This window comes from Bos taurus, chromosome 1, assembly GCF_002263795.3.
Source record: "Bos taurus isolate L1 Dominette 01449 registration number 42190680 breed Hereford chromosome 1, ARS-UCD2.0, whole genome shotgun sequence".
NCBI classification, from domain to species: Eukaryota; Metazoa; Chordata; class Mammalia; order Artiodactyla; family Bovidae; genus Bos; species Bos taurus.
In genome coordinates this window covers 126,531,566-126,558,179 of record NC_037328.1, presented here as the reverse complement: position 1 = coordinate 126,558,179, position 26,614 = coordinate 126,531,566, and the positions used below count along the sequence as shown (strand labels likewise).

The following is a 26,614-nucleotide window of genomic DNA, read 5'->3' as shown; positions in this document are numbered from 1 at the left end:
GGTTTGTGAGATAGTGACAAATGAAGCCAAAGAGGAAGTCTGGACTCAGTGAGAAAGAGCCTTGTGTACTGACTTAACCCTAAAACTGCAAAGAATACTTTGAAGGATTTTAATGGGGGAGCAGTACGATTCAGTGTGCACTTTAGAATGAGGAAAGACTGTAGTAATGAACACCAAGAAGTGGTGAGACCTCAAGAAAAACAAAAACAAAAATCTGTTAATATTGTCAGAGGCTGTAAATGCTAAGGGCACGAAGGAAAATAGTAAAGATAAAGTAAGAGAGAAAGGATTAAAAAGATATTTTTAAGATACATTTAGTCTTCAATTAGATGTAGAAAGTGAGGGAGATTAAGGGCCAGATTTCTGTCATAGATAACAGGATGTGCTTAGAGCTCTACTTAGAAGAAGTGGGAATACAGGAGGGGAAAGAGACACTGAATTTTACATAATGAATTTTATTTTGAGCATACTGAGTTTAAGGTACTACAATATACACATGGACCATCACTGGCTCTGAAAATGACCAAATACTGACTGATGCAGGCTGAATTATTATTTTTACTTCCCATCTAGGAAATGCTTCCTCCCCTGTCCTTTCTTAGTCACCATAACACTTGGGGCATTTACAGATGGCACAAACTATAGTTACTAACTGTCAATTTCAGAACAAGCTATGCCTCTATTAATTCTAGACTGGTGGCAAGCATGAAGAGATGTAAGGAAGAGCCATTTAAATCTGGGGCACAAGTTTTTCAAGGAGTTTAGATATTTAAAAAGTCCCCTTCCTATAACCATAGCCTTAATCTGAGGATTGCTGAGAACTTTTGTTCTGAAGCTAAGCCCTTCCTAACAGGCTAGATTAAAAGTGAATTTGCACAGCAACATTGGCAAGTCTACACAAAACTAATTATCTGCCAAGAATGTAAGTAAGGACAGGGTTATGCTCACTTAAATATTTTTAAAGTACCTACGACATGCATTCATGTAAACATATAGAAGGTAAAATCAAAGTAAAAATTGGTCATTTCCTTCAAGAAAAAAATGAAAGACAAGATGAAAACTGAAAGAACTGCATTTTCAGTCTTGGAATGGGAAAATATTTGGGACTTCAGTACAGAATGAAGTTTCTTCCAAATGATGGTAGATAAATGATGCAGAAAGGTGACAGAAAAGGAAGGTTCTGAATTTAGATTAGGGATCATCTCTGTCAGGACTCTGTAGAAGTACCCAGTCTACAACAGAAGATATATATGATGATGATCCTTGGCCATTACCTTGGACCAGAGCCACTTTGCTCTTTCCACATACAGTTCAGCGAGTCGTGAATCTCCAGCATTAAGGAGAGCATTATAGGCTGTCTGGTGGTGACCAGCCTTTCGAGCTACTCTGGCACTCTGTAGCCAGCATTCTCCAACCATTTCACTGTAATCTGGTCTAAAGAAACATGACAAAACAGGGAAAAGAGCATTTTTAAGTATATTCAATAATTTAATTGTACTATCTCTTCCCAATATGGAACCCTCTCAGTATATCTTTTCAAAGGAATCAAGAAGATTAATTTGTTAAAAGACTAATTTTAATTTTCTTAGAGTTCTCCATTGTTATCAATTACAAGGCTATGAAGATTTTACTACTGACTTATACCTGTACCTCCCTCAAGTGTTTTGAATATTCAAAAAATATGATATATAGCACATAAAAGTAATTTTTAAGTTCTAGGTTCATTTCAACTATCTAGTGCAGTCTTGGCAATTGACAATAGAAAAAACAGATTCAGAGACAAATTTGGAAAGACAAATACTCCAAATAATATGAAAATATAATATTAAATACACAATAACTGACATAAAAAAAAGGGTGTAAAACCTTTTGTTGAGGCTTAATAAAGCTCTCCGGAGAGCCAGAATGGGCTCTTTCGCTCTGTAGGAATTCTGGGTCATTTCCAGTCGCGCTACCCAATTTAGTGAATCTTCTTGAATACTGTCAGCTGGAGACTGGTGAAAGAGTGGTTTGATGCTATGCTCCAACTCACACAACATGTGCAATCTGAAGACAGACAGAGCCTATATTAATATGTTGTCATATATTTAGTTACATTAATCTGACACATAAAGCATGTACTTTAACCATGAAGAATATGGAATGTGCAGTTTTCTTTTGAAGAACTTTAACTGATATATATTCTTGATATATAAACACTAACATTTATAATGTTTCAAATTGAGTATAAACACCAATTCATGTTGATTTGAATATTTAGTGCTATGCTATGATTCCCAGATTACCCTAATTAAACTGGAGAAGGGTATATATAACTAAATTCAAATGTATGAAAGCCATTTGAATATATAAAATTCAAAAAAAAAAAAAAAAGAAGATAGTGTTGTTTAATTGCTAAGTTGTATTCGACTCTTTGAGACCCCATGGACTGTAGCCTGCTGGGCTCCTCTGTCCATGGGATTTCCCAGGTAAGAATACTGGAGTGGGTTGCCATTTTCTTCTCCAGGGAATCTTCCTGACCCAGGGAATCTTCCTGACCCATCTCCTGCTTGGCAGGAGGATTCTTTACCACTGAGTCCCCTGGGAAAACTCAACATAAATATTTGTATATATCGCTGGTGCTATTGTAAGAGGACCTGGTATGGTAGATGCCAGTAAAAAATTGTGAAATGAACACAATTTTAATTGTTCTTTTGCTAAGGCTGATGGAAACATCTGTGATACATTCATACCAGCTTCCTCCCATTTCTATGACAGCATTCAAGCATGCAGTTGAGTAGCTACAGAACCAAATTATTAATCTCAGTGATCCAATCTCTGGTTTCATTAAGCTGTTATCAAAGGGGCTGATACAAAATTTAATACATTTTTATGAACTAAAAAAAAAAAAACCTGCTTATTTTTCAATTTCCTACAGTTCAGTTATAACATGTTTTATCATTTTCTTCAGGTAAATTAACAGATCTAAAATGTTTTCCATCATTGCCTTCTTTACCTCTAAAAGTTAATATTCCTTGTGAGTAATGTAATGCCTACATCTGAGGGGGAAAATTTGAGGTGGGAAATGTCAAATGCATTTCTAAATGAGAAAAAGGAAAAGGAACCAAAAGTACTGACACCAATGTGCCAGGCAGAGTAGGTGTCTAATTATTTAGGCTATAAAGAAAAGAAACTATGATACTATATCAGGATGAATGTAAGATATTTTTACAATTTTTTAGCAGTCTCATAATTGCCTTTCTAATTAAAAGGATATACATTAAAAAAAAAAACTATAGATGGGGTGACTGTGAAGTTAAAAAAATGCAAGAGCCATTTGTGTAGCTATGCATGACACCAAACATACTATCGCTTATTTAGTAAGCACAAAATTCCAAGCTAGTCATATGACACCTACAAACCAGGAATATAAATATGGAAACCTCAAAATACCTCACAATATATTCATATCCACGTTGATAAGAGCCCCTTTCAAAGCTTGCAGCTGAAAGCGGCACAATTTGCTCTGCTCTCACTAGTTTCAATGTGTCATAAAAAGCTGTGGTATCTCTTTTCTTAGCTGATAATAATAGCTGTCCCAGTCTGACACTCCACGTTGTAGATTTCCCATCTGAAAAACAACTGACAGAGTCAAGAAATGCCATAATAGCTGGTCCCAGAACAAGCTTTATTTCATTTGGTAAAATAGTCAACAGAAATTTGGAACAGATGCTTTCATTCCACTTTGAACTAAACAAGGCAATCATAAGAAAAGCTGACAGGTTAATTATGAATGTTGTTTAGCTACTTAGGTCTGAATATTTATTCATATTAAAACTGGTTATTTTTTAAAAAGTAATTGTACCTGCTGCCAAATAGTTTTCTACTAAATCCCACTGTGACAATTTCCAAGCTGCTTCCACCCTGTATGTGTTTAATTCATCTGTCCATTCAGACCTATTAAAAGAAATCCATATCAATTAAACATGTATTTAAATTTAAGGTGGCATTTACAGACTTTTCATTGGTTTAGATACTCTATTTATTGTATTTTGTACTTAAGTACAAAATAATTAATTTCTATCTGCAACAATCCCAATTTTAATCTTTCCAGTCCCCCCAAATATTTTTTTCAATAATTACAATTGAAATTGAATTACAATTTCAATAATTCAATTATTTTCAATAATTACTTCTGATAGAGCCATTTAAAAATATCATTTTTGACAAATTTGCCATATATTAAATCAGAATTAATGCTTGGATAATTACAAAGAACAGTTGTAAGATTAGCTGCAGATTTAACTTTAACAAAGAGCAGTGAGGAAAAAGAGCCAACTGAACATATATGTATCACAGGTAAGTAATTCTAATAACATGGGATTTTGAACAAAATTAAAGACTGCAGTCCATGGTGTCGCAAGGAGTTGGACACAACTGAGCAACTTCACTTTCACTTTTCACTTTCATGCATTGGAGAAGGAAATGGCAACCCACTCCAGTGTTTTTGCCTAGAGAATCCCAGGGACGGGGGAGCCTGGTGGGCTGCCGTCTGTGGGGTCGCACAGAGTCGGACATGACTGAAGCGACTTAGCAACAGCAGCAAAGACAAAAACATAGAAACTGGTGGTGTGCATTGAGCATTAGGGAACAAAGGATACTCAATAAGAAGAGCATAACCAAGTTACTAATTATGTGTCAATAGTGTAAAAAAAGATACAAAATTAGCTACCTAAAATACTTATCTATTCTTATTATTTTCAGTTACTTTAAAATTGGGGTTTGTAAAAGCAGTATGATATAGGTTACTATTTTTTTTAAGCATCCTACTTATGTGAGACTAAGATGGCTAGTGATATTTAGATCATGACTGTATAGAAGAAGCTACACTTTCCCCATGTTTCTTCTTTATTAAATCATATTATGTGAATACCTGCTATATGTTAGACCTTAGGCCAGGCACATTTTTCCATTTAATTAGTTAATAATACCAAAATGTACACATATCCCCATATTATAAATAAGGTAACAGATTCAGACAGGCTGGGATCAACGCCCTTAAAAGCCCTCTTTGTTCTTTCTGTAGTAAAAATACATAAAGAAAATGTAACAAATGAATCAATTATTAAAAAAATAAAGTAGCAACACAAATACTGAATATTTTCTAATTTCTGAATACCACCAAAAATGATTTAGAACAAACTAAAAGAAATACAGCAGAAACATAACTTTAAAAATCCAAATTTGAATAACTTCACAAGTTTATTACAACATGCTGAAGTATCAAAAATTTTAGGATCCAAATCTGAGTAGAATTAGCAAGAGTTGCTCTCCAGAGGGGACTGTTGTTCTTGTTCAGTCACTAAGCCACGTCCAACTCTTTGCAACCCCATGGACTGTAGCACACTAGGCTCCTCTGTCCGTCATCATATCCCAGAGTTTGCTCAAACTCAAGTACATTGAGTTGGTGATGCCATCCAACCATCTCGTCCTCTGTCATCCCCTTCTCCTCCTGCCTTCAATCCTTCTCAGAATCGGGGTCTTTTCCAGTAAGTCAGCTCTTTGCATTGGGTGGCCAAAGCACTGGAGCTTCAGCTTCAGCATCAGTCCTTCCAGTGAATATTCAGGACTGATTTCCTTTAGGATTGACAGGTTTGATCTCCTTGCAGTGCAAGGGACTTTCAAGTGTCTTCTCCAATACCACAATCTGAAAGCATCAATTCTTCAGCACTCAGTCTTCTTTATGGTTCAACTCTCACATTTGTACCTGACTACTGGAATAGCTTTGACTATATGGACCTTTGTCAGCAAAGTGATGTCTCTGCTTTTCAATATGCTGTCTAGGTTTGTCATAGCTTTAATTCCAAGAAGGAAGTGTCTTTTATTTCCATGGCTGCAGTCATCATCTGTGTGATTCTGGAGCCCAAGAAAATAAAACTGTCAATGCTTCTACTTTTTCCCCTTTTATCTGCCATGAAGTGATGGAACTAGATGCCATGACCTTAAAGCAGAGGGTCACACCAAGCACTGTACCAAGAAGTATTGTACCAAATGGCCATGAGGATCAGGCTGTGATAATACTTCCATAAATGCATTAAAAAGATGACTCTGTACTGCTGTATTTAAAATAGATAACCAACCAAGGACTTACTGTACAACACAGGGAACACAGCTCAATGTTACATGGAAGACTGGATGGGAAGGGAGTTTGGGGGAGAATGGATACGGGTATAATAAGGATGGCTGTGCTGTCTACCTGAAACTACTGTTTCATTGTTAATTGTTAATCTGCTATAACATTGTTAATCTGCTATACTCCAATACAAAATTTTAAAAAATAAAACAATGTGTAGTTTAAGCACAGACAATAATTTTGGAGAAATATTTGTTTAAACACAAGTATTCACCCCAAGAAAAACACATCCCCTCAATGACCACTTGCACCAGTGATATAGTATCCTTTTTTGAATACTGAAGCTTGCCTTTTCACAGTCCAATGATCAAGAGGCTCTATATATCCCAGACCCAAAAAGAAGAGCGTGCAGTATGCATCATAAGGAAATAAGACACACTGGCTTGAGCCATGACAAACTTTCCCAAATTCCTGCAACCCTTTTATTCATCAGGTCTCTCAAATAATCTGGAGAGACAAGTCTAAAACATGTATCCAATCTTTCCCTGTTTCTGTAAAGCTTTTTTTTCCCATCATTTTATAAATTCCACTACTTTGAAACCATACAACTAAGACTGAGTTTCTCTGCTCTCAGACACCGTAGAACAGTGGTCTTTAAAATCATAGTTTTGAATTTATAGAATCTGTTATTTAGAAGTACTGCATGAACTAACTAAAGACAGTGCCCTGTGCTCTTTGGTAAAGTAAGATGATCCTATCCCTTTTGACCAGATCTCACTGTCTGGACACTCAACTAGAGCTAGACATCCTGGAATGTGAAGTCAAGTGGGCCTTAGGAAGCATCATTATGAACAAAGCTAGTGGAGGTGATGGAATTCCAGTCGAGCTATTTCAAATCGTAAAAGATGATGCTGTGAAAGTGCTGCACTCAGTATGTCAGCAAAGTTGGAAAACTCAGCAGTGGCCACAGGACTGGAAAAGGTCAGTTTTCATTCCAATCCCAAAGAAAGGAAATGCCAAAGAATGCTCAAACTACCGCACAGTTGCACTCATCTCATACGCTAGTAAATTAATGCTCAAAATTCTCCAAGCCAGACTTCAGCAATACGTGAACCATGAACTTCCAGATGTTCGAGCTGGTTTTAGAAAAGGCAGAGGAACCAGGGATCAAATTGCCAACATCCGCTGGATAATGGAAAAAGCCAGAAAGTTCCAGAAAAACATCTATTTCTGCTTTATTGACTATGCCAAAGCCTTTGACTGTGTGGATCACAATAAACTGTGGAAAATTCTGAAAGAGATGGGAATACCAGACCACCTGACCTGCCTCTTGAGAAACCTGTATGTAGGTCAGGAAGCAACAGTTAGAACTGGACATGGAAAAACAGACTGGTTCCAAATAGGAAAAGGAGTACATCAAGGCTGTATATTGTCACCATGCTTATTTAACTTATATGCAGAGTACATCATGAGAATCCTGGGCTGGATGAAGCACAAGCTGGAATCAAGATTGCCGGGAGAAATATCAATAACCTTAGATATGCAGATGACACCACCCTTATGGCAGAAAGTGAAGAACTAAAGAGCCTCTTGTGAAGGTGAAGGAGGAAAGTGAAAAAGTTGGCTTAAAGCTCAACATTCAGAAAACTAAGATCGTGGCATCCAGTCCTGTCACTTCATGGCAAATAGATGGGGAAACAATGGAAACAGTGGCTGACTTTATTTTTTGGGGCTCCAAAATCACTGCAGTTGGTGATTGCAGCCATGAAATTAAAAGACGCTTACTCCTTGGAAAGAAAGTTATGTCCAACCTAGACAGCATATTAAAAAGCAAAGACATTACTTTGTCAAGAAACGTGTGTAGTCAAGGCTATGGTTTTTCCAGTAGTCATGTATGGATGTGAGAGTTGGACTATAAAGAAAGCTGAGTGCCAAAGAACTGATGCTTTTGAACTGTGGTTTTGGAGAAGACTCTTGAGAGTCCCTTGGACTGCAAGGAGATCCAATCAGTCAATCCTAAAGGAGATCAGTCCTGGGTGTTCATTGTAAGGACTGATGCTAAAGCTGAAACTCCAATACTTTGGTCACCTGTTACCCTGATGCGAGGAAATATTGAGGGCAGGAGGAGAAGGGGACAACAGAGGATGAGATGGTTGGATGGCATCACCAACTCAATGGACATGAGTTCGGGTAAACTCCGGGAGTTGGTGATGGACAGGGAGGCCTGGCGTGCTATGGTTCATGGGGTTGCAAAGAGTCAGACACGACTGAGTGACTGAACTGAATTGAACACTGTTCGGAAAAGTTATCTGGGGTCTGGCAAATATATTAAGGAAAAAGGCTTTCAGCTGGCAGAGCAAGGCAGTTTCAAGAGCAAAACCAACCTTCCTAATTATTTTTTATATTAAAAGAAACATGGATGCTTTAATCTTTGCCACGTATAAACAGTTTTTAGGGGGTATCATTTGGTTTGCTCTAAGAAACCTATTTTCTTTAGGAAAAGAAGATTGTTTTCATTTTTATTAGTCTTTTAGGGGAAAACAATCCCTAGATTTTAGAGTGGTATTCTTTAATTCAGTCACAAAATTTCCCTCTTTCCAACACATAAAATAACTGGTGCTGATTATGTAGGCACAGCTTAGATACCCTTTAGAAGCATGAATATGAACTTCACCCATAGTAGGTAAAGTCTGGCGGGTTCCTGTCATAAAGCAAATTTACTTCAAAGATGATTCTTTGCACAAAAGATAAGCTGTTAAGTGCTAGACTGACTTATGAGAGAGAGAGTAGGACAAAATATTTTTTGGTGCTTATCTCTAACACCATGAAAACAAAAAAGATTTCATTACTGTAGTAAACATTACTTCAACCCAATCAGTCAATTTAAACTTTCCCATTTCAAAACAATGATAAAAAAAAATTCTTTTCAAAAGCATTACCTGTTAGCATGCACTCCATTCACCTGAGTGATTACAGTAGACAGTTGACCAAGACCTAACATGGACTTCACAACACCATGATAGTGAATGATCTGGAAATTTTAAAGTATTTAAAATAGCAACTGTTACTTCAAATACATCTTAGGAACCAAAAAGTGTTTAACTACTTGTCCTTAAAAAATGCTATCTTCTTCACTGAGCCTACCTTTCTTAGTTTAACAAGTGATTTGCTTGGCTATATGGCAAAGTCCTCTGCCAATATTCTATACACATCTGAATTGTTTTTTTTTTTTTTTAATTCAGACAACTTCTAAAAAGCATCTCAGATTGAATTTATTATTTTTTCCCAGATAAGGTCTAATTTTTTGTTCAGATCAAATATAAAACTAACAGGATTTCTTAATACTTCATTTAAAGACTGTCATTATTTCTCATATAAAAATTAAACTCAAAGGTCACAATATTATTAGTATAGATTTTAGGCTATAGAAACTGAAAAGTTAAATAGGATTATGAAGTATTCTTTAAAATTGAGAACAAGATTGTGAAAAATAAAGGCCCTATACACTGAACTTCTGAGAAAATGAACAGGCCAATTATGACAAAAAAGGGATACCTAAGATTAGAGAGATTCTAAGCCAAGATTGTAAACCAATGATTCTAAACCTCCTTCCTGTTCTAATATACATGAGATACATGACGTGCCTTCATTAGTAACTGTAGCTCAGTGATACTAAGGGACCATTTCGGAGATTCCCAGATGGTGATGGGGCATGTGTAATCTGAAAAACTTTCTTAGGCTATAGAATCACTATTATTGTTAAAAATTGATGCAAGTCTTACACTTTTAATAGTAAAGCAAAATTACCTTAATTTCAGAGTAATTGAATATACAGCTTAAAACTAAGTATATTCCACAATAAATCTCATTCATTTGGGGGATTTGTAAGGTCATAGAAGTTTGGTACTGGAAAGGATCTTTGAGATCATCTAGCATATCTCTAATTTTATCAATCAGGAAACTCAAGTTCATAGACGGTTAAATATTTTCCAGACACAGAGTGACACTGGTAGAGACAGTATTGAAATTAAGGTTTCCAGAGATTCTAGTTCATAGTTCTTTTTATTATGTTGCCTTTCATTTCTTTTCTTACCTGGTCTGGTTCTAACTGAATAGCCCTGTCATAACAAGCAGTGGCATCCCTCAGTAAGCCGATGCTTTCATGTTCAAGGATTTGTTCTTTCAGAGATGGCTCTGCCTTTCGAATTGCACTTACTCCAGCCACTCCATCTGGTTCATGCATAGCAGCATATAATTTCTTTGTTCAATCATTAAAGAAACAGTAAAATAAGAAAAAAAGACACAACTAGAAATAAAGCCACCCGTTCATGTAAAAAAGCATATAAGTATTTTTTTTCCTCAAAGCAACAATAAGTATTTGTTTCAGGGTAGATTCACAGTAAACCTGCAAATTTATTTCCAGGCATTCTGTTCCACTTAAATATACCCATATTCCACTTAAATACAAATCTCCACTAGTAACTGCCAGTGACAATGAGAACTGTAAAGACTCTCAAGGTCTTGAACTCTTGTAAAAATCCGATATATAATAAATTCTGTTGAGTACAGTCTATAAGTTACATTCTAAAATTTTAAAATATTTTAAATAAGCATTTAATATATTGGTATTAACATACTTTTAAGAAACACACTGATGCTTAGAAAGACTGAAGGCAAAAGGAGAAGGGGGCAATGTAGATGAGATGCTTAGACAGCATCACTGACTCAATGGACATGAATTTGAGTCCAAGGGGTCACAAAGAGCTGGACACAACTTAGAGACTGAACAACAAGAAACACAAGACACTAAATCTGGGTTCAAAGGAGATATTCAGGCTGAAGATAAAAATTTGGGACCAATTAGCACAAAGATGGCAGGGGAAAGGATGAAGTGATTTATGAAATGAACAGAGGCAGAGAAGAAAAGAGGACACTAGAGTACTTCTATATTTATAGATGAGGAAGAACTAGCAAATGAAACTGAGAGCAGAGACTAGCTTGAAGAAACCTAGAATATGTGGTATCCCAGAAGTTGTGAGAGAAAAGAAAATGTCTTAATAAAGGAGTGGTCAAATGATGCCATGAGGTTAAGAAAATGAGGACTGGGAGGTATTTATTGGATTTGGCAACATGGAGGCCACCAATTTTCTTTCTTTTTAAACTTTTATTGGTGAATAGTTGCTTTACAATGTTGTGTTAGTTTTTGTTGTGCAACAAAGTGAATCAGCAATGTCACTGTTGTTCAGTCACCTGGCCATGTACAACTCTGCAAACCCAGGGACTGCAGCATGCCAGGCCTCCCTGTCCCTCACCATCTCCTGGGGTTTGCCTAAATTCATGTCTAGTGCATTGGTGATGCCATCCAGCCATCTCACCCTCTGAAGCCCTCTTCTCTTTTCTGCCCTCAATCTTTCCCAGCATCACAGTCTTTTCCATTGAGTCATTTCTTCACATCAGGTGGCCAAAGTATTGGAGTTTCAGCTTTAGCATCAGTCCTTTCAATGAGTATTTAGGGTTGATTTCCTTTAATATTGACTGGTTTGATCTCCTTGCTGTCCAAGGGACCCATAGGAATCTTCTCCAGCACCACAGTTTGAAGGCATCAATTCTTTGGTTCTCTGGATTTTTATGGTCCAGCTCTCACAACAGTATGTGACCATGGGGAAGACCATAACCGTGACTATACAGACCTTTGTCGGCAGAGTAATGAATCAGCTAACCATATACACATATCCCCTCTTTTTAAGAATTCTCTCCCATTTAGGTCACCACAGAGCAGAGTATTGAGTAGAGTTTCCTGTGCTATACAGTAGGCTCTCATTCAGTTCAACTGAATCACTCAGTTGTGTCCAACTCTTTGCGACCCCATGACTGCAGCACGCCAGGCTTCCCTGTCCGTCGCCAACTCCCAGAGCCTACTCAAACTCATGTCCATCGTGTCGGTGATGCCATCCAACCATCTTGCCCTCTGTCGTCCCCTTCTCCTCCCGCCTTCAATCTTTCCCAGCATCATGGTCTTTTCAAATGAGTCAGTTCTTTGCATCAGGTGGCCAAAGTATTGGAGTTTCAGCTTCAGCATCAGTCCTTCCGATGAATATTCAGGACTGATTTCTTTCAGATTGATTGGTTGGATCTCCTTGCAGTCCAAGGCCAACACCACAGTTCAAAAGCATCAATTCTTCAGCACTCAGCTTTCTTTATAGCCCAACTCTCATATCCATACACGACTATTGGAAAAACCATAGTTTTGATTAGATGGACCTTTGTTGGCCGTCTCTGGACAACAAGACATTCTCAAAGGAATGTCTCTGCTTTCTAATATGCTGTCTAGGTTGGTCACAGCTTTTCTTCCAAGGAGCAAGTGTCTTTTAATTTCATGGCTGCAGTCACCATCTGCAGTGATTTTGGAGCCCAAGAAAATAAAGCCTCTCACTGTTTCCATTGTTTCCCCATCTATTTGCCATGAAGTGATGGGGCCGGATGACATGATCTTAGTTTTCTGAATGCTGAGTTTTAAGCCAACTTTTTCCCCTCTCCTCTTTCACTTTCATCAAGAGGCTCTTTAGTCCATCTTCGCTTTCTGCCATAAGGATGGTGTCATCTGCGTATCTGAGGTTATTGATATTTCTCCAGGCAATCTTGATTCCAGCTTGTGCTTCATCCCATGAACAGTATGAAAAGGTTCTCATTAGTTATCTATTTTATACATAATAGTATATATATATATATGTCAGTGATTTTCTTAGCAAGAATAGAGTCAGTTGAATGGAGAAAGAACTCTTATTGGAATGGGCAAAGAGTAAATAAGAAATAAAGGTCTATAAAGAAGATAGGCAATTCTTTTAAAAACTGGCTATGGAGGGAAACAGAAAGTTGGGAAGTATCTGAAAAAAGATACTGTAAGATCTTTTCAAGGGAATTAGAAAAAAATTAAAATGTTCTGTTATACCAGAACATGTCTATATACTCTATTACTCTGGTTGAGAAAGAAAAGTTAATCATACTGGAGAAAGAAGGAATATCTGAAGGAGTGAAATTCTTGAAATCAACAACAAAAGTAGAAGAACTGAATTTTGGCAGGAAGGGATTCTTCCTTAGGAACAGAATAGAGAAGAAAAAGAATATGGTGCAGAATCCAATGAATTTTCACATTTGGTAGATTTGGCTTCTATTTTCCTAAGGAACAATAAAGCAAGGTCATCAACTGAGAATAAGTGAGGTGAGAAGAGACATGAAGAGAAGGTAAGAAATAGTCATCATGAAGAGAGGGAAAGTAGTCTTAATTGGAGAAACATAGACTGAAGGCAGTGTTAAAGAGTTCTGCTGAAGTTTGAGATTATGAATGTGAAGGAAAACCAGTTAAATATCCACAGTGTGATTTTACTCCAGTGATATTCAGCTGCTTACATGCAAACTGGGAAAACACATGGGTGAGTTTATTCAGGATTGGAGTCTTACAAAGTGAATACAATACAGAGGGAGAAAGACATGGGAGTTGAATACCCTTATAAAAGAATGACTTTAATAATTAAGAGAGACTAATGCTAGACAAGGAGGCAAACAGACAGGAGAGACTGTCACCAAAAGACTACAAGCTATTTTCCAGTTCTCTCACAGCATTCTGCTTTTCGACCTGAAAAGAAGCCCACCAATCTTGACCTCTTATTTAATTCACTGTATTAGTCCCACTGGTCCTTACTTTCTCTTCCATATACAATCATAGTATTATCATCTAAACCAATAAAATGAACAATCTAAACATAAAAGACTGGCAATATTAAACATCATTATTAAGTTCACTATATTAATTTCAAACCTGTAAAAATCCAAGATGCTCTTGAATGTTTTGCTTCTTTTCTGTAATAAATGATTCAAAGTGCATTACAGCTCGTGTGTATGCTTTGGAGCGAAAGGATGCTACTGCCAGAGTATCCTGAGGTATGAGGTCTAGAAAACGAGTTACACTCTGATAGTCTTCATAATCCACACTAGACACTAGATCATAAAAAGATAATTGAGTAATTAAAGACTTAGAAGATGAAATTTTAAAAGTATACATTTAATTTTATTTCATGAAATAAATTAATCTACATGTACCAGTGTATCTTATTTAGAATGTAACTACCAGCAAGATGATTGCTCAGAAGACTCTTGCTCCAACAGCAATTATTACTTACCTTACCTTAAACAGTCATTTAACTTATTTGAACTTCTGTTTCTATGGACAGAGGAGCCTGGGGAGCTACAGTCCATGATGTCGCAAAGAATCAGTCACAACTGAGCAACTAACACACACACTTTCCTATAAATACTAGCATCTGTTTTGCCTTCCTTAAATGTTGTAAGGATTAAATGTAAATTCACATTAAATGTTGAGGATATATAAAGATGATACAAAAGATGTGGTGGCAAAGAATCCTCCTGCCAATGCAGGTTAGATGTAAGAGATGCAGGTTCGATCCCTGTGTCAGGAAGATCCCCTGGAAGAGGGCAAGGCAACCCACTACAGCATTCTTGCCTGGAGAATCCCATGGACAGAGGAGCCTGGCAGGCTGCAGTCCATATACGACTGATGTAATTTAGCACGCAAGCACAAAAGATACAAAGATGAGTTATTTATTATTAATAACTATAAAAACAGTGATAAAGTATGAGTTGGAAAAAAGCAGAATTATGGAAATAGCTTTCTTTATTAACAATCTATTTCTTTACTGTGTTGCTATATCTACATTAACTATTAAGGTGGAAATAGAAAGTAAAAGTGCCTTTCAAGTAAAATCACAAATACTTTAAAATGGTAATTTTTTTAAAAGAATCTAAGAAAAGACCTAATTGAGAAACTTCTGGACTAGCTAGTTTAAGAAGTCTTATTTAAAAGCTATAGCTTTTAATAATGACTCATTATAGCATGTAGAAAACAGGAAACAAATTTCATAATCAAGATAGTAAATTTAAATGAAATTATATTTAAAATAAGTTTCTTACTTCCATCAAAATGTGTAATTCATTTCAAATTCTGAGAAATGTTAAAGGTAATGTACTATTTCAAATGTACTTTTGAAATATTACAAATGTTACTCTTAAAAGCTAGAATTTTTATTACAATGTTAGTAAGAAATGATAATAACTGAGTTCATGTTTGGTTTTTATGTACCATTTTCACATGCAGAAACAGAAACAAACCTTTAATTGTAGAGTTAATGTAAAACATATCAATATGTTGTAGAGAAAAAAAGTCATATTGTAAAGAAAAACATTCCCCTAAAAAGATAATTATTTGTCAGTCCAAAATATCCTAAAAAAATAAACTATTGTGCTTAACAACAGGAATGTTTGTGTCTCCACAAATAGAGGAACAAGAAGGAGATGCTCACAAGTGCAGAACTTAAGTAAAAGCCTCTTTAAGGGTCTTAGTCAGTTTTTCCAATTAGTCTCAAAGCTTTGGGGGAAAATAATGTATTCCCACTAAGATGGCTGAAGTACAGAGAACAGAACGACCATATACTTTACCCATTTGCCACAAGAATGAAAAGTGCAAAAGTTTAAAGACATTAAGTGTATCTATTAATGTCTGAAGAATGTAATTCATCAAAATCTTACCAAATGCTTATATCATAGGGGCAAGTGTCATTTTAGACTCTAATGAGATTCTTCTTTTAGTCACCTTAGTGGGAGTTGTAAAATCAAAGGGAAAAAAAAAAAACATGTTAGCAGGTGTAACAGGGGGTTAGTGTTGTAGTATATACTAACCATATTTTTTTTTTTTGGAGAGAGATTTTTTTTTTTTGTAGTGGTGTTTTTTTAATTGCACATAATTGCTTTACAATGTTGTGTTAGTTTCTGCTGTACAACAAAGTGAATTAGCTATATGTATACACTTATCCCCTCTATCTTGGAGAGACTCTTTAGACTCAAATTAAAAGATATAACAATGCTGAACTGAAAGAAACTGTAAAGTGTGAATATTGTTTATAAATTAATTCAAACAAATTATTTAAAAATATGACATTCATGAGATAATTAGAACTTCGGAAACTAGATATTTGATATTAAAAGGGATAATGACCAGTTTTTTTAGGTATCATAAAGACATGTTGATTATATTTCTTTGCAAAGAGTCCTTATCTTTTAGAGCTACACTCTCAAATATTATAGATGAAATAATGATACCTAGGATTTACTTACAAACAATATGGGGTAGATAAGTACATAGCAGTACAGATTAACAAGATTACTAATTCCTTTTATTATTAATTAATTTATTTTAATTGGAAGCTAATTACTTACAACATTGTGGTGGTTTTTGCCATATATTGACATGAATCAGCCATGGGTGTACATGTGTCCCCCTGTCCTGAACCCCCCTCCCACCTCCCTCCTCATACTAAGCATATTTGGAGAGGCTGCTGGATACCAAACTACCAGAGACAGGGAAAAAAAGAATAAAATAAGTGAAATGAATAAAAAATAAAAAAAAATAAGTCATGAAATGAATGAAAGTAAAATCTTTGAAATGTAAAACTTAACTGTGAAAAAGACTGCAAAGAGTATCTCATAAGTGAAAAAAGATAAAGAACATTTATATACATACACATATATGTATATATACAATGTATACACACATTGAGGGAACATGGAATAAATGAGTTAACAGTGAGGAGTGCATTAATAACAACATTAACATAGCATTTATTTCACACTTTATAATTTACTATATATAATCATCAACCCACTTAATCCTCAATCTTCTAGGGGAGATAATATAAACCTTATTTTATGCAAAGAAAAATTAAGGAAAATTTTATGCAAAGAAAAATTAAGCAAAATTAAGGTGTTTTGCTTAAGGAATTGAGAGTAAGAGTTTAAAGAGAGGCTTTCTTACTATAAAGTCACCGCTTTTTCTCAGACAAGGCCATCTCCCAGGGAGGTGGGGGGGAAAGGCATGAAAGAGAATATAGGTCTTTTAAAAGATAATGCTTAAATTATAGATTGATATAGGAAGGAGCTAACTGGTTAATAATAAAGAGAAGGAAGTATATAGAACTTACGACTTACCCATGGAGTCTACCTTATCTCTATGTGATTTGCCTTGTGCGAATTTTTCAGCATTCAGTGCCTGAAACTTGTGCCTTGCCCATTGTGTGAGATGGTCAAGCATGGAGAACACAGTCTGTGTACTGAGTTGACACAGATCAGATGCACTGTCTTGGGTACTTAAGGTATGATGATCATCATGCTTTAGAACTGCCATAATTTCTGCATAAACCTAAGAAGAACCATTTTATGGTTAATGATATGTCTACATAATACTATTTTACTATTACCTGACATATAAGGTTGACCATTTTAGGGAATAATTTTCAAAAGAAAAAAAATCCATGATGGATTAATAATAAATTATCTTTCTCATTAAAATTAAGCCAATAAAATGTTTCTCTGAAGAGAAAATATACTGTAAAAGAGTCACAAAAATAGACTTGGCGAAGATGGTTGAGACTATCCAAGTGCCTGTGAAAGATTATGATGTCTCTTTCATGCTTCATCTGCAAACAGACACTTCAAACAAAAGGAAAGCCCGCTGCTCACTGTGGTAGTTTCTAGAATGTCACTGTCAAACAGGCAAGCAGATATTCATGTGCAAAGCCCTGTGGTAGGATTCAGACATTCCCCAGCTACGGGCTCTGGGTGGGATTCAGACTTTCACCAGCTATGGGTTCTGCTCCAAGAAAGCCCTCTTGTGTGTATACTTGATTGCACACACGAACAATACAAGGTAGCATATGATAAGGTATAAACAGAGTGACAATATCATGGAGCACTTAAGTGCTAAATATAAATACAGTATGGGTTTAGAGGTTCAAGGGAGGCAGTCATGACACATTGGGGTACTAGCCTGCAGTTTGATTTCCTTAAGGTGGGCCCTTTCCCCAAAGCAAAACTTTTATGCCTCAAAAATCTGATCTGTGTTAATTCTAAGGTCCCTTCTGCTCAAAGAGTCTGTGTTTCCATGTCATTTAACCTCTCTGTGTCTTAATTTCCTCATCAATAGAATGGAATAACAGACCATGCTCTGTAATGACACACCAATTCTAAAGCAAAACAAAATCACACTGCAAAGTTTTGTTGCCTTACTGAATCAGATCAAAGGGCACAGAGTGCCCTCCTTCTCATTTTCTAAGGTCTCTTGGTTTTGACAGTAGGAAATCTGTCAAGCTTGAATTTGCAAGCCTCTTAAGGCCTTTTAAACTAAAATGATATATTTGAAATAAAAAGTTAATAGTGACTTTTGTCATCATACTTTGGATTTGTGCTAAATGTTGTGTATTAGTTAATATTTAAGGAAATAAAGCAGAGTCCCTATTAAAACAAACAAAAACCAACAACAACAAAAAAAGTCATAAAAATAAATACAGTATCTGCAGAAATCATTTCAGAGTAATTGAAGGGCATGTACAAACAAAAAATATCAAAAGAAAATATGGAGAAATATGTTCATGATACTGGATAAGAGAAGGCATCGCATAAAAGGCTTAACATTAAAAAGTTATAAAATATATACAAATCTGGCATTTATATTTAAAATTTCTCATGGCAAAAGATATAACTGGAAAAAAATTTTCTACAATATGACTGGCACAAATTGGTATCCAGAATACATATCAAACTCCTACTAATTATTTAAAAAGGCACACACATACACAACCCCAAATCGGCAAAGGATATGAACTAAGCATTTAACAACTCTTTGATAAATAAAAGTTTAAAAAAGGATTTTGTAAGTGTTTAGATATCCCATTACATAGCATATACATGTCCAACTAATACATAGCCTTTTTAGTACTAACTACATTTCCCAAATGTTCGTACAAACAGAAACCAAATAAAATGATGTATCTCACCTCTTGTCGATCTTCTTGATTACACCCCAACAAAACATACACTAAAATATGTGGAAGAAGATAGATGGTCACCTTGAAATCATGCTTCATCATAATGCTACAGCAGGTGAAGATTTTACTGGCAAGATCATGCCGAACCTATAAACTCCAATGGTTTAGAGAATAAGTAGTTTTGTACATTTTATTCTTTTGATTAACACCAAAAGACAACATGTGAGCTAGTCTATCATTGTAGAGTAGGTATTTTCCTATGAAGAAAGGCACTCAAATAGGGAGGATTTAGCTCACCATCTCTCTGGTCAAGTGTCTAAACTGCTGAGACCCCTACAAGAGCAATATAGCTACTTGGGCTGCCAACTATCTCAGCAAAAATGGTCTTTTCCTCCTAGATTTCATTTTAAAATGCATCACGTTTTGTTACAGATTAACCTTGCTAATTACATTATCTTTTACTTAGCTACATTAAATTTAGTACATTTATTCCCTGAACAAATAAATGAGGAAAGTAACCAGAAAGTATTTCCTGGGCCAGCAAATTACATACAAGATCACATTTTTATTAAGTAATCAACAAGGATTAACTATAGGAAAGAAAATGAAAGAAATAAAAAGTTTAAATTACTTGGTGTTAGAGTCAAATGTTATTGGTATGATCCAACCCTCAATTTACCAGCATTAACGTTCTCCTATAAAAGTTTAAAGGTTTTTCCTTCTTCAAATATAAATCCTTCACTAAAAAAAAAAAAAACTAAATACAGCTAAATAAAATATTCCACAGCTGAAAGTAATTAAATTGTATTAATTTAACATTTCACATATTATATTTTCAGTATATTCACTAAAAAAGAGAAAAACTTTATTGAAATTACCAAATATAGTTTATTATAATGCTTTAAAACACTAATAGAAATATGAATTAACAACAAAAGTTGTGAATTTTAAATACACGTTAAACATTTTGGGGAAACACAAAGGTACCTTTTTTCTGTCAGGTATGTAAAAATTTCATATTAGGAAAATATCAGGAACATATCTCTATTTTTCCATGAAATTTTATTTTTAAAAAACCTTTACTTTTTGGGGGGCTTCCCTGGTGGCTCAGCTGGTAAAGAATCTACCTGCAATGCAGGAGACCTGGGTTTGATCCCTGGGCTGGAAAGATCCCCTGGAGAAGGGAAAGGCTACCCACTCCAGTATTCTGACCTGGAGAATTCCATGGACGGGATAGTCTACTGGGTTACAAAGAGTTGGACATGACTGAACAACTTTCACATTCACATTATTTTTATTTTGGAGGAAGTTCAGATAATGTATTCTCTTTTAGAAATGGCCACTGAGGGATAATATATCTTTTTATTACCTAAGAAATCTTTTTATTATGTATAAAAAAGTCTGATAAGGCATTTATATTCTTTTAAACAATATTATTTAAAACATAAAATGATAGGACATAATATAATAGACATTTTACAAACACACTAAGAACACAATTATTTGCTTGATTAAAAAACTACCTTTTTACTCAAAAACTGTTACTAGTAACAAAAGAGAAACTCTCTATTAGTAAACGTTTTCTACAAAAATTTCTATCACTAACAGCACAAATATTTCAGTGCCTACTGTGTGTGCTATGCATTCAGATAAATGTTCTCATTTCCTTCACAATTTCTATTCAGTTAAATTCTGGACAAGGCTCTCTTACCTTTGTTATAAGATAACCTGCCCAAGATGCTGACCATTCCGCAAAATTATTACCTAATTTACTTAAGTAAATTGGCTTCTTTACTCCAGACCAATCTGTTGATTTCTGAGAACTCTTATATCTGTAATTTAAAAATTGTTTATTAAAAAATAAATATATATTCGTCTGTCTAGAACTTTAGTATAAGGAATTATATCAACTCTTTTGCTGACTACCCCACTACAGCCTTACCTTTACTGAAATCTGGCTAAAGACACTACTTTCCCTAAAGCCTTCTTAGTGATGGGGTGATAGTCATTCTTGAACTCCCCAAGTACAAAGTATTTGAGTCTGCTTCTTCCCTTCCTCAATGCTCTTTCAGATCCTTCCAACCCCACCCTGGAACAAAAAAGATCTGTTCCTTTGAAGTTCAAGTCATCCACATATATATACTATACTATACTCATTATGGACATCTACCAACTCACTGATACAGTTAGCAGACTGCTCAGCATTTTCTTTCCTCCCCAAGTCTTACCATCCTGAGTGACTTCAATGTCTGGTTGGACCATCTAGTCAAACTGAAAACTTCTCAATGACTGTCTCCTCTACTTCTTTTTTGGGACTCCCTTTCCAAAACAGAGAAACTTCTTCACTTCCAAAATGTACTACTATTTAGACCCCATTTTACGGCCACGGTTTCCCAAAGTTCCAGTTATTTCACCCAGTCACTGACACATCTGTTCTCTCTCATTGAGATCTTCTGTCTCTTGATTCTGCTAAACTCTTCTAATCTATAATACCTCCTTTTCATTTACTTCTTTTTCTAACCAGCTTGGTTTCTACGGTCCTTCACTTCAAGCATTCTCTTGGTAATATCCTCTATACACTCCACTGCCACACTGTTCTTTACCAGCTGGACCCATCCGCCAAGCTCCAAATCTTGGATCAGTCTAAATGCTTGCTTTCACTGAAACGATATCAAGGCCACTGCATTGATAGAGGAAAAATCATGAAATTGTTTATGAGATTAGTACTACTACATATCTTAGTTTTCAACCTCAGTGGACCTCTATGGTGCCCAGAAATCCTAAATATTCCTTATCAGCTCTCTCTTCTGTTTTCCACAGTGGCTATTACAAATAATCATTATTCTCCTTACATGACCTATTACCAACTGCACTGATACTTTCAGCCAATAATCTTATCTCTTATACCTCTTACTTCATGGAGAAAAAAGAAACCATTAACACAACCCCACAGTTAAATTTGTAAATAAGTTCTATCCATCATTTTATCTTGCCTTATTACAGAGAAAGAGACTTCACTTCCTTTAATCACCCATGAGATATATGGCTAGTATTCTGGATGCTCCTTGGGGCCTTATTTTATCAATTATCACTTCTCTCTCTTCCATAACTTCAACATGATTCTTTCTATATGCTCCTCAGCACTAACATTTAAAGCTGTTCAAATAGGTCTCATCTTACACATGCGTACAGCAACTATTGAGGTGAGTGGATTCCTTTTTAATCACCAGTGTAAGGTTTGGAAATGACAAATGTAATTAATGCCCTACACTCAAGGGTCTCAGCAAACATTATGTATTTCACTGTATCGCAAATTGCTAAAAAATGAAAAATCCAATGTCTCTCAGTTAACCATCATTATTTTGAACCATCATGAATATAATTCTCTGGATGATTTTTACAAGTTTTATGCTGAACTTAGAAAACTATAGATATTGGGGAACAAGTAAGGCTCTGTCAAGTCACATCCTGATATTTTCTCCTAAAATTATTTCTGTGGCAATTGTGAACCATAGGTGATTTATCTATCTAGTTCACAGAAACTCGTAAGCATCTATAAGTGCTATAAAATACAGATAAAGAAATGGAGAAGTATAGAGTTCTCAAAATAGAAAAAACAAACTTTATTTTATCTTAATAAACTATATCTTTAAATAGTACTATTCATAAGAAACAAAATGATGTTTAAGAGGTTTCTAAATATTAAAAGGTATGTAGCAAATAAGTATACATATTTAAGGGCTCTTATAAAACATTTTACTATGTACCTAGGTACTTTACTAGGGTTCAAAAGCTAAAGTAATTATCCAAGATCAAATAGCCAATAGTTTTGGGACTTAGACTACCTAAAACTAAAGTTTCTAACTAAAAATAATTAATGGGCTTCAATCAAGCCTAACAAAGTTTTTAAAATGGCAAAAAAAAAGGTTAGAAATTTTTTTTTCTTAAAGGAGAAAAAAAATATTTTCACAGGGCTTCCCAGATGGCACTAGTGGTAAAGAACCCGCCTGCCCATGTAGGAGACTTAAGAAACACGAGTTGAGTCTCTCGGTCAGGGAAGATCCCCTGGAGGACGGCATGGCAACCCACTCCAGTATTCGTGCCTAGAGAATACCATGGACAGAGCAGCCTGTCAGGCTATAGTCCAAAGGGTCGCAAAGAGTTGGACACAACTGAAGTGACTTAGCACATACACATCAAAAGTTTCAACTCATATTCAATTTGAAGTAGATTTTTTCCAAAGTACTACTGACAATTGAATTAAAAAATAATCCTTTCAGCGTCAATGAATTTGTCTAAATATTCAAAGTTATAGAATTTAAACAATGAGCATATTGTTCTCATTTTGACAAGATTATAAACATAAATCATAGTGGAAAAATACATATTAGAACATACTAAAAACACTTTTAAAGCTAAAAAGTTATATCAAAAGTAACATTTATTTTATATAGTTAAAAACAATTTTATCAAAATAGTATTAATGAGTTTACAGACCTAGTATTTAGATGTGGTTCCAGTATTTCTCGAACATGCTCAGGAAATCGCCTCCACAATTGGTGACCGGGGCCATCAGTTTGCATCTCTCTGCAGTCATAAATGGAAAGTAACTCCTACAAATATATATTTTACAGTTGTAAATTATCAATGAAACAGATACACCTTTACATCCACCAATATTCTACATATTACAGCTATAAAAATACATAGAAAAGTATATAAAATTATAACATTTTGGAGTTATGAACTTGTTCAGATTTATCTCAATGCTTAAAACCATTCAGGTGATTTACTCAAGGTCACAAAGCTGTGGTAGTAACAATAATGGAACATGTAATTTGCATGCTACATATAACATGTTCTAAAATAAATGACTAAGAGTTATTCGGAGGAAAAAATTGGAATCTTCTATACTTGCAGAATTTTTAGAGTGTGACCTTTTCTGAATTTTAATTAAAGTACTATAAATCCAAAATAGTTCAAAAATTCAAGATATTTCAAATTCTAGATATAACATACTGAGTTAAAAATTCTGATAATAAGATGCAAATGTTAAACACCAATTTATTAGTCAAATCCAGCAATGAAATGGTTATATTTTACTTTCCTGAAAATAAAACAAGTGGGATTTTATAGATGAAGAAAAAAAACCTTTCTAATATCAATCTTTAACATAAGACAAATGTTAGTATATTATATCTTTCATCACCTACTATTCTTTCTTTATATTCCACTATAAAGGACAACATGCAACAGATATATTCCTATTAATAACAATTATAAACACTAATAGAATATGTACTTTATATTTAGAATTAGATCAAAGATACAAATTCCAGTTATAAATAAATATTAGAGATATAATGTATAACATGATAAATATAATTAACACTGCTATACGTTATATACGGAGAAGGCAATGGCACCCCACTCCAGTACTCTTGCCTGGAAAATCCATGGACAGAGGAGCCTGGTAGGCTGCAGTCCATGGGATCACTAAGAGTCGGACACGACTGAGCGACTTCACTTTCACTTTTCTTTTTCATGCACTGGAGAAGGAAATGGCAACCCACTCCAGTATTCTTGCCTGGAGAATCCCAGGGACGGAAGAGCCTGGTGGGCTGCCGTCTATGGGGTCGCACAGAGTCAGACACGACTGAAGTGACTTAGCATTAGCATATGTTATATATGAAAGCTGTTAAGAAGGTAAATCCTGAGTTCTAATCACAAGGGAAAACATTCCTTGTGCTAAAAAAATTTAACTTTTTAAAAATTTAATTTTGTATTTATATGAGATAAATGGATATTCATTAAACTTGTGATAATCATTTCATGATGTACTTAAGTCAAATCATTATGCTATGCACCTTAAACTTATACAGTGCTGTATGTCAATTATATCTCTACAAAATTGGAAGAAAAAACAAACAAAAAACACTAATATACTTAGAGTTGTTCACCTTGTTTCATATTTAACTGAGAAAATAAGCAATTACAAGATACCTCTACAACTTCCATGCTAATATCTCCCCAGCGTGACAATACCACATCAGTGCTTACATGCTCTGCTTTCCCTCTTATTACTAAAGATGAACTGTTTTTGCTTCTAATTAAGGCTAGACTATGCCAAAGCCTTTGACTGTGTGGATCACAATAAACTGTGGAAAATTCTTCAAGAGATGGGAATACCAGACCACCTGACCTGCCTCTTGAGAAATCTGTATGCAGGTCAGGAAGCAACAGTTAGAACTGGACATGGAACTAAATAGGAAAAGGAGTTCGTCAAGGCTGTATATTGTCACCCTGTTTATTTAACTTCTATGCAGAGTACATCATGAGAAACGCTGGACTGGAAGAAACACAAGCTGGAATCAAGATTGCCGGGAGAAATCTCAATAACCTCAGATATGCAGATGACACCCCCTTTATGGCAGAAAGTGAAGAGGAACTAAAAAGCCTCTTGATGAAAGTGAAAGTGGAGAGTGAAAAAGTTGGCTTAAAGCTCAACATTCAGAAAACGAAGATCATGGCATCTGGTCCCATCACTTCATGGGAAATAGATGGGGAAACAGTGGAAACAGTGTCAGACTTTATTTTTCTGGGCTCCAAAATCACTACAGATGGTGACTGCAGCCATGAAATTAAAAGACGCTTACTCCTTGGAAGGAAAGTTATGACCAACCTAGATAGCATATTGAAAAGCAGAGACATTGCTTTGCCAACAAAGGTTCGTCTAGTCAAGGCTATGGTTTTTCCAGTGGTCATGTATGGATGTGAGAGTTGGTCTGTGAAGAAGGCTGAGCGCCGAAGAATTGATGCTTTTGAACTGTGGTGTTGGAGAAGACTCTTGAGAGTCCCTTAGACTGCAAGGAGATCCAACCAGTCCATTCTGAAGGAGATCAGCCCTGGGATTTCTTTGGAAGGAACGATGCTAAAGCTGAAACTCCAGTACTTTGGCCACCTCATGTGACGAGTTGACTCACTGGAAAAGACTCTGATGCTGGGAGGGATTGGGGGCAAGAGGAGAAGGGGACGACAGAGGATGAGATGGCTGGATGGCATCACTGACTCGATGGACGTGAGTCTGAGTGAACTCCGGGAGTTGGTGATGGACAGGGAGGCCTGGCGTGCTGCGATTCATGGGGTGGCAAAGAGTCGGACACAACTGAGTGACTGATCTGATCTGATCTGATTCTTCCCACTTGTACACTATATTCCACATCTCTTTACCTACTTAAAGTAGTGTTACATCAGTTGTCTTCTATATCATCACTATTCTTCTCTTGCTGAACTGTTCCCAAGCACATGTAAACACATTGTCATTTTTTCTATTTTTACCCCTCTTTCCTCCCTAGCTATCTCATTCTTCTGCTCTCCTTGATAGCAACACTCTTCAAAAGAATTTCTGTAATTTTTCTAATTCCTCTCCTCCCACATGTTCTTAAAAATACTCTAATGAGGCTTTCTAAACTACACTGAAACTGCTCTTTTCAAGGACAGCAATGATCTCTACGTTACTATAGCCAATGGTCAATTCTTAGTCCTGAAATTATTACACCTATAGAATATGGTCAGCATTTAGATCACTCCATACTTCCTGAAGGGGCTTCCC

General features: G+C 35.5%; 1 protein-coding gene across 2 annotated transcripts in view; it reads right to left on the bottom strand.

Moving 5' to 3' along the window:
• ATR (ATR serine/threonine kinase) overlaps nt 1-26,614 on the bottom strand; it is a 120,511-nt gene that overhangs the window by 33,881 nt on the left and 60,016 nt on the right. For both annotated transcript variants that reach the window (XM_002685057.7, XM_059888935.1), the window contains exons 24-34: nt 23,500-23,615; nt 20,714-20,834; nt 19,012-19,149; nt 17,168-17,378; nt 13,929-14,107; nt 10,206-10,370; nt 9,052-9,143; nt 3,845-3,936; nt 3,433-3,610; nt 1,867-2,046; nt 1,275-1,434 (exon numbers count right to left, since the gene is read on the bottom strand). In XM_002685057.7, coding sequence (XP_002685103.2) covers nt 1,275-1,434; nt 1,867-2,046; nt 3,433-3,610; nt 3,845-3,936; nt 9,052-9,143; nt 10,206-10,370; nt 13,929-14,107; nt 17,168-17,378; nt 19,012-19,149; nt 20,714-20,834; nt 23,500-23,615 — 1,632 coding nt within the window. The remainder of the gene's footprint in view (nt 1-1,274; nt 1,435-1,866; nt 2,047-3,432; nt 3,611-3,844; nt 3,937-9,051; nt 9,144-10,205; nt 10,371-13,928; nt 14,108-17,167; nt 17,379-19,011; nt 19,150-20,713; nt 20,835-23,499; nt 23,616-26,614) is intronic.